Source organism: Branchiostoma belcheri, unplaced genomic scaffold (genome assembly GCF_001625305.1).
Source record: "Branchiostoma belcheri isolate BF01 breed outbred unplaced genomic scaffold, Haploidv18h27 scaffold46, whole genome shotgun sequence".
Taxonomy (NCBI): Eukaryota; Metazoa; Chordata; class Leptocardii; order Amphioxiformes; family Branchiostomatidae; genus Branchiostoma; species Branchiostoma belcheri.
Window position 1 is genome coordinate 1,322,650 of NW_017804087.1, and position 9,111 is coordinate 1,331,760.

Genomic DNA, 9,111 nt, shown 5'->3' on the forward strand with positions numbered 1-9,111 from the left:
TTGCCGTTATGCAGAGAGAGAGAGACAGAGAGACAGATAAATTATAGAAGACATGTGCGGTTGTCAATGGTTGTATGTATTGCCCTAACCCACCACCCCCCAGAGGTGTGTCCCGCTGGAGCAGGCTCCTTCAGATGTTCCTGTTCCCGTGCGGTCCTGAGGGAGTGCGCGAGTCAACCACCGAGAGGGTGGGGGAGGACGGACATGGCAACCGGGCCGGGAGAAGCAGAGCCGGGAGAAGCAGAGACTTTATTTGAAGAGAAGCAGAGACTTTATTTGAAGAGAAGCAGAGACTTTATTTGAAGAGAAGCAGAGACTTTATTTGAAGAGAAATTGCATGGCATAGAAATGTATATACATAATCGATAACCAGATAACGGGGACGTTATGTAAAAAAGCCGGGGGAGATGTCACGAAGTGACAGTTATACATTAACTTAAGCACTTGTACTTTACCTTATACATTGTAGTAGCTATAGTTAGAACCCTTCCTTCGGGCGGGGGTTCGCTGCCTGTTCGAACACACCTTGCGCACGTGATCACCACGTGCGCACGCGGTGTTGAGCAGGTGTTCGAACAGGTAGCAACGACACCTGTTCGAAGGAAGGGGTTCTAGAAAGGTAACGTTGGGGGAGAGGAGACTTGAAAAGATTAAAGAAACGACAGGACGACATCTCTGAGTCTCCGTGTCTTCTCTACGCCACCGTGACATTATCATATACAGTCACAGTACTATCCAATGAGCAGTGGGCTTCTTGTTCGCGTATTTAATATTTTTATAACTTAGTGATGACGACATAGCCTGGACCGTCGTTCCCACCGTCCGTTGCGACCGTCTCGTTCCCAGCCGAAAACGAGCCTCCGCCACCTCCGCAGGCGTCACTCCAGTTATCCCCCCTCCCTCCTCCGGAGTACCCCCCTCCTCCTCCACCCCCTCCTCCGTTACCAAAGCTACCTCCTCCTCCTCCGAACCCTCCTTCGGCACCATTCACATACGGCCTTCCCCCCACAGCCCCTTTAACGTATGATTCACCCCCTTCCCCGCCGTAGGCCCCGTCTTTCCCACCGAAGTGCTTCGAACTCGCCCCTCGGGAGAGCAGTCCCCCTCCCCCGCCGCCGACGTTATCCCGGTCCCCCTCCGTCGCGCCGTGTCCCTTCACCCCGCCAGGGAAGCTCGTCCCTCCCTTGGGGGAGTATCCAGGGTTCCCCTCGCCAGCACCCGTCCCGTCACACCGAGCGTTGCGCGTCTCCTGGCGGTTGCCGCCCCCTCCCCCTCCGGCGATGATGAGCGGAGTGTTGTCGATGCCCGTGACAAACGTACCGCCCCCTCCTCCTACTCCGTGACTCTCCTCATTCTCCGCTCCCTCCTGACCGACAAGGATCTTAAGTAGTCGCCCTGTTTAAGAAGGAAAATGTAATGTTTAGAATGATGGTATTTGATTACAGAATAGCAGTACAGAAACCCATAAAAACAGCAAGCGTTGGAAGGCTGTATCACATTACCCGGTCCCATAATCCTTCTCGGCTGATAGGGCAGCAAAATTTTTCTCAACAAGCATGACGTCTACGAATCATGTATCAAACGTAAAATACAGGTACGTTTCACGTAAAATTTTATTGCGCAAAAGATTCAATGTGATGATTTCAGTGACCGAAACTATTGCATGCATTCCTTGTCCTTGGTGCTGAAATCCTCTGATGCTACCTTTGATGAGTTCCAGGGAAGCCAAGACCACGGCACCTCTGCCTCTGGTCGTCTTGTTGTCGGCCTTCCCCCAACCTGCGGCTGCACCTATACCAGCAAACCAAAGTATCACTCGGGATGCATCTTACTATACTATACATTAATACGGAACATGAACATGAACATGCAAATATGCAGCCACTCTCTCATTGTTTGAACTTCTAATTATGACGGACAGTCAGGATCGGTCTTATATATAGCCCCACCTGCGACTTCTAGCAGGTAAACTCCCGTAGCGGGCACCGTGAAGACCTGGACCCCGTCCCGTAAGTACACCATCCCCTCGTGGTCCTGCCCGCGGTAGTGGCCGCCCAGGGTAGTCGGGCCCAGGCGCCCGGTGGCCCCGAGTGTTGTGAAGCGAGCCGTACGGAAGGGAAGAACTTCATCGTCTGTGAAAATAGATAATCCTTTACCTTGAGGGAAGAAATTATAATTTTGTAATGTACAGTAAAATATATTTTTGCTTAAACTAATATGTGTTTGTATGTGTGTGTTTGTGTGTGTGTGCGTGCGTGCGTGCGCGCGCGCGCGTGTGTGTGTATAGATTTATTAGGACTTTGAATGGTGTAAACTTTATATTTTTTTATATACATGACTTCAATGAAAAACGGCCTGCAGGCCGATTTGAGCTTGCCATGAATAAAGAATGGTTCAAATCCTAGATTATGAACAGGAGGTAGGTAAAAGTTTAAAACGACGCCCATACCATATTTGGGGAGTTGATCATGGCACCTGCCATCTGATTGACAGTAAAGGCGTGGTTTGCTCAGGAAGGTGGACAGAGTTGTGTTGTCATCATCATCATCACTGTTGTTAATTTGATAGAAAATCCCATACGCCTCAGCTGCCCCATAGTTAAGACACTTTGCTGGAGACTGCTGACAAAAACAAATATGAGGGGACGCTTTAAACTTGAAGAGACGTTAGAAATTTACATTGATATGCGTATATGTTAGCCAACTATCGCTAGAATTATATACATCATACCACGAAGAATACCACTAAAACTAGGCGATAACTAATAGAACGTTGAAATCAACGTGTTTCAATCCCCCCTCAACAAACTATGAATTGGAATCGTCTGAATCAGTTCATCGGAACCTAACCTGGCCAAGGTCAGCTGAGGTATTTCGCGTTCATCAGGCAAGACATTTTTATCAGGTCAAGTCGGTTTCCAGTATAAAGACACCTAGTCCTCGAAAGAATAAAGGTTTGTAACTGTCTATACACCTTAATACTCTCAAAACTTCGCCGTTTATCGTACGTGAAGGCACATGATTTTCCAGGTAGTAAAAGACCTTTGTCAGCAAAGCATGCGTGGAATTTTGTCGAGTTTACAGAATTTGTAACATTTGCAGTTTGCCGAACAATAACACCAGCGACACCTACCGTAAGATCTGTGCATAGCACTCTACCAACGAAGCACAGCGACAGGAGAAGTGGAAACATCTTCGAACAGCTCTGGTATCTCCAAATAGGTTTTACTCGCGCTCACACTGCTTATACATGTACATTCAAAATTGGTGACCCCGCTGATAAGAACTTTCACCTTTTACCTAACCGGTTCTACAACTTTCTAGCACTGTATGGCAGCGCCTCACAGCGGATATTGCGAGCTGTGCAGGCACTGGTAGTGAATCAGATGTAGTTCAAACCCAGCAATGTTGCGACCCGGTTAAAAGTCAAATGTAAGAAACTTTACGACGAAAGTTTCAATAATGGAGTACATGTAGCTGTCGTACTGATTTTCCAATTCGGATACCTTCGGGCGATACATTCTTTCTTAGATGGTGTATCGCGCACTCTTTGGATCTATTTGTTTGTCTACGTTTTTCTGTTATCTACCTTTCCGTAGTCGTTGTTAGCACGTACGTACAATATATGCCTGCAAGTCCTTTACCTAGGGCGTAATCGGCTGTTTTAGCCCCACGAAATTCGTATCCGGACTGCTAAAATTGGTCAAATTCAACAATATAGAGCGTAATCGGTACAGTATACGTAAAGCGTAATCATATGGTGCCTGGATTTAGGCGAAGCCAGATTGCCCAAATGCAACGCTTAGCCGCTGCCGTTGTGAATTTAGCTTAGAGCGTTGTTGACCGTACGACCTGTACCCCCTCGAGAGCATGCCTGAAAGATTATAGTTTTCCGTAAGCCTTGGCAAACTATTACAAGTTCCTGTATATCATGGGTGCTCAAAAATCGAGCGCGTGCGTGTGTAGTGTTCACCACACTATATGTTTAACATTGTGCGGATGGCGTTCAGCACCAAGGACAGGCACGGGCACATTTGCACTTAAACTTGTTGGGGAGTATGCCTGCAAGCCTGGGGCGTAATCGGCCGTTTAATCCCACATAATTTGTAGCCAGACCACTAATATGCTCCATATGCAACAACATATAGCGTGTATAATCGGTGCAGTCTATGAAAAGCGTGAAATTAGCTATATTAGTGCCTGGATTTTCGTACAGGCGGAGTCAGCTAGCCCGAATGCAAGGTAACATGTAGCCGCTGCCGTTGAACTTTGACAGTTCGACTCCTACCTTTCTCAAGAACATGCCTATTTTCTTCCGTAAGGTTTGGCAAGCTTTTACAAGATCCTGTACTTAATCACGGACGATCAAAAATCGAGCGCGCGATTGTGGTTTTCACCATAACTATAATCACTATGTGTTTAACATTGTGTGGATGGCGTTCAGCACCAAGGACAGGCACCGTTTGCATAGAATCATGTGGCGCCGCCGCCGAGGCTGACTGAACTAACAGATTTCGGCTACTTTACTTTGGAGATACCTATAATTGTTGCTGCTGATGCTGTTTGTGTGTAATTTTCACACAAACTAGTTCGAAATTTTGGACAGAGAGACATTATTTTTGTGAGGGGATTGATTCTTGGCGGTAAAGTAGTTGTGGTCATCAGGTTAGTTAGACCAGCTGTTGTACACAGCTGTGTAAAAATCACAGTGGTACAGTCCACTCAGTCTACGTCTGTCGGAGCCACGTGGGGAAGACCAGGGGTTATTTGTCAACTTTTTGGTTGATTTTCGGTGTCCAGTTCGACAAATATTCATTCCAACGTGTAGAAGAAGTCTTCGGGGATGTTTCCATGGTGGAGTTGTGCCGTTTTCTGGATTTTTGGCGAAGAAAGTGCGGATTTCCTGACGTGGTGGATTTTTGGAGAAGACGAGAAAATGGCGCCCAGTGGAAGCATGGCGTGGTCGTGGGGAGGGCTGAGTTTTCACAAGGTAAGGCAACAAGCCGTGCCGTAGAATTTATTTCCTACAAACTGATAACAACACGCTGCGATATATTTGTGGTAAATTTGTGTGATTTTGAGAATGAAACGCGCTAGTTTTTGGTCGGTTTTCAACTGCCTCCTCCCCAATGTGTCATGGCCAGTTTTAAAGCCTAGTTCGAATTCTAACATTCCCTGACACGTTGAAGAGAAAAAAATTGACGTTTTTATACACCAACGGGCTTCCTGGTCTAACATTTATTTGTGTCCCTTCCCTGTCAAAGGAAAGACGGTAGGATATTTGTGGGACTTTTTGTACATTAGAATGTGTTGGTGAAATGTTCAAAAGAATTTTGAAACATTACTGTTCTGTTGGTTAGATGTTTGAGAGAGGTACAAAATGGCAAGGCCACACGGCCCACACCAATCTGCTTTCTTGTTTCATATTCATTTTTTCCTCATCATGAAATAAAGCAATGTACTGTGTACTACAAGTAACATGTAACATTCAGATTCTGTATCAACCCCAAAATGATTCATTTTTTGGCACCAACAGTTGAACTAAGTCTGTTTTTCTACTTGTTCCAATTTTCCATGATTTATCAATGCAGTGATTTGAATACATGTAAATGTCCATCCTTTGAATTATAAAAGAGACTAGTACATGTATGTTTGATGACTTGGTGACTTTTATGGCAGAAAAATGTGACTTTTATATTAGAATTTAGGGCTATCACTGGGTGCCTACATGTAGGCCGGTTGTTTTTTGGCCAAGCAAACCTAATGATATATGACTTCTGTATGTACACTTTAAGAATTTTAGCTAGGAATTTCTGTATTTTCTGTACATACAGAGTTAACATCATTGTGTCTCTGGAAGTAGTGTCATGTGTATCCGTTGTCAGTTGCAGATGTGTGCCCTTCCATAGCATAGTGCATTTAAAGGCAGGAACATCCAAACAATGTCTCAAAATGTATAGTCACCAGTATTTAAATGTATGAAGCTTTAATGATCAGGTATAGTTTGCATTTGTTCAGTGTTTTATCCCAATGTTTATCACCTTGTTAACTTGTTCTTTTTCATACACTCCTGTAGTTAGCTGTGTCCTGAGGGTCTGCCAGCTCTGCAAGTGTTCCTGTCCAGATGAGATGAGACTTGTGATGACAGAGGCACCAGGTGACCGGATACAGGAGTACAAGGCCAGGTGAGAAAAATCAGAATTCTGCATTTGCGTACCATATACTTGATTATTTGAGACAAGTGTGTAACTTGGTATCTCTATATATAGTTAGGTGGCGGCTGACTGATGCAGTAGTGAGGAATCCTGTCTGAACCTGACAAGACTGGATTGGACCAGACCGGCTACATCCTTTTTTGTGAAGCATAATCACAGGGGTGGGAAAGAATTCATACGAATTTTACGGAATACATACGAATTTTACGGAATTCATACGAATTTTACAGAATATATACGATCCACTACTTGGAAACATGCGAATTTTATGGAATACATACAATCCATTACCAGAAACATACAATCCTTACGGAATACATACGATCCATTACACGGAAACATACGATCCTTACGGAATACATACGATCCATTACACGGAAACATACGATCCTTACTAATTTGGTGACCTGCGCCTGGATCACCGAGTCTCAGTCTCGCCCTGCTATTTGGCTTAAAATACAGACTAAAATGTCGCCAAGGAAGCCCACATAAGTGCAGGTTGAGGTTCCTGGTGTTTAGCAGGACGGGATAAGCCCTTGAAGTCCTTAAAAACCAAGATATTCTATGAAGAAATGAATTTTATTATACACAAACCTTCGCTACAGTCCGACATCTTGAATTTGTCACGGAGGTCACGTGATCCAGGCGCAGGTCACCAAATTAGTAAGGATCGTATGTTTCTGGTAATGAATCGTATGTATTCCGTAAAATTCGTATGTTTCCGAGTAGTGGATCGTATGAATTCCGTAAAATTCGTATGAATTCCGTAAAATTCGTATGTATTCCGTAAAATTAGTATGAATTCTTTCCCACCCCTGAATCAGATTTAGGTATAAGTACATCTGATTCGATGGAGGTTAAACATGGAGGTGATGAGATGCATAATATTCAGCAGAAAACTGTTACTCAAGCAACTGGATAGATTTTGAAAACTATCAGACATTTAGAGAAGCATCCACTTCTTCAGTAAAGACAGTCAGTAGAATCTATACACTCTAAAAGAAAGCTTTATTACTCCGTGAAGGAGGTCAGGACCTCCGGACGGAGTGTTGTAATCGGCTGATTTTTCATGTTCGCAGTCAAAACACTGGGTTCTCTTTGTGTAATCGGCACGCAATTTTATACGCCGTCTGCGGGCATGCCCGTGTTGATGCACGAATGTGTATTTTTGCCGTTGCTGCTTTCGCGGTCAATGTAATATCGCAGACGCACCCCTACAATTACGAGGCGAATTGGAATGGTCCAGAAAAACGCGTTGTTTGGAATAGCAGTGGGGTTCAAAAAAGTTCATGCAGATACGGGGTGGTTTTTATAAGTGGTTCCAGATGTTTTTGCCCATGGTTAAGAGATGCCAAGTTTTTTGGAAGATGTTCGCAGCCAAAACGCATTCTTCCGTACGTCGCATTTCTGTGTAATTTCGCATGTGGTGTTGCATTATGTCCGGGATGATGTAGCCTCCTTCGCAGTCTTGTTGGGCGTGGGCGTAATTTTTTCTCTGAGCGACGCTAGTAATATGCGGCCGCGAGGGACGATTTGCTGCCGAGGGACTTTTGCCACGGAGAGAAGGTTTCCGCGCTCCAACAAGACTGCTTCCAATCGGCGAGTTAAAAGGGCTATCAAAAAACACTTATGAGCGATTGGCATGGATGTGTGAACTTCCCGCAATAAACGCCACCAGTGCAGGGAGGTGTTCACGCCCCATTCCTCGACGAGCCGAAACTTGCAACTTTCTAGCGGTCGCCGATCAACCCGTCGGTAGAACGCCAACCATTCCCGAAAACCGGGCCCTATCTACTCGACAAAATCCCGTAGTCATTGCTGCTACGAAAAACAACTTTAAACAGATCACTACCACAGGAACCTGCGAGCTAAACGATATTGCTGGGGGACGTGGACAGATAAAGTGCCGCCATGTTGTTTGGTGGCGGGTTGATCTCACTGGTCATGGGAGGGTAACGCACCGCTCCACAGCAAGTTGCGTAATAAAAAGAATGGCACATTTCACCAGCAAAAATAGTACTGCAAAGTTTGTCTTGGTTTGTTTGCATGGGACGCTTCAATATGCACAGCAATGCCTTTGTTGTAACATTACCAATGTTCAACCTTTCTCTGTTGGAACCTTCCACTATAACGCAAGCTAATAAAACCAACCGTTGACAAAAGGCGAGCGCTCCATGCGTATCTGTGAATTACTCTTGCGCGAACATGTGAATTGGACCTGCGCGAACATGTGAATTGGACCTGCACGAACATGTTAATAGCCTCTATGAAAGGCTGGCTTAATCCGAGGTCCTTTTAACTCGCCGATTGGAAGCAGTCTTGTTGGAGCGCGGAAACCTTCTCTCCGTGGCAAAAGTCCCTCGGCAGCAAATCGTCCCTCGCGGCCGCATATTACTCACGTCGCTCAGAGAAAAAATAACGCCGACGCCCAACAAGACTGCGAAGGAGGCTAGGGATGATGCACGTCTTTTTATTTTTACCGTAGCTGTTTTGATATTGGAGTAAATGCTTATTTTCGAAACATCCCCATTTCTTTGAAATGGTTTCGTCCGTTTATGCAACTGTTACTGCGCTAATGACGACCAGTCGCGCTGTCCTGATACACCGCGAATGTGCGAGTGTTCCCTGTAGACAGTCCCGGGAGTCATTTTTTTGCACATTCCAGGAGCCAAACCAAAATACGTTCATGAACCGAGTCCAAAAAACCGAAACGTGAAAATCGGATGATCGGACCTGATGTACATTTCTCTTTCTATAGATTGTACACACAATACACACATCTTTAGATAATCTGGCCATGGCAGGTTAAAAAAAAGTAACCCTGAATCATACTAGATTAGCGTAAATGCATGTTAATGCGTTCAAAACAAGAAAAAAATTGTTTCCGGGTATTAATC

The 9,111-nt window shown here is 45.0% G+C and overlaps 1 protein-coding gene across 1 annotated transcript; it reads right to left on the bottom strand.

Annotated features, from left to right (window-relative positions):
* Positions 1 to 728: 728 nt before the first annotated feature.
* LOC109478973 (glycine-rich cell wall structural protein 1.0-like) lies at positions 729 to 3,261 on the bottom strand. Its single transcript, XM_019780804.1, has 5 exons — positions 3,133 to 3,261; positions 2,450 to 2,621; positions 1,950 to 2,132; positions 1,705 to 1,791; positions 729 to 1,395 (listed from the first exon to the last, which is right to left on the bottom strand). Exons 1-5 carry the CDS (start codon positions 3,190 to 3,192, stop codon positions 776 to 778), a joined length of 1,122 nt encoding a protein of 373 aa, XP_019636363.1. The 5' UTR covers positions 3,193 to 3,261; the 3' UTR covers positions 729 to 775.
* Positions 3,262 to 9,111: the final 5,850 nt, after the last annotated feature.

What these genes read in the sequence shown, in the direction of transcription:
- LOC109478973 (XM_019780804.1), bottom strand. Translation starts at nt 3,192, where the DNA reads ATGTTTCCACTTCTCCTGTCGCTGTGCTTCGTTGGTAGAGTGCTATGC. An exon ending in TGCTATGCACAGATCTTACG is followed by an intron (nt 2,622 to 3,132) that starts GTAGGTGTCGCT and finishes TGTTTTTGTCAG; the next exon opens with CAGTCTCCAGCAAAGTGTCT. An exon ending in TGATCAACTCCCCAAATATG is followed by an intron (nt 2,133 to 2,449) that starts GTATGGGCGTCG and finishes CTATTTTCACAG; the next exon opens with ACGATGAAGTTCTTCCCTTC.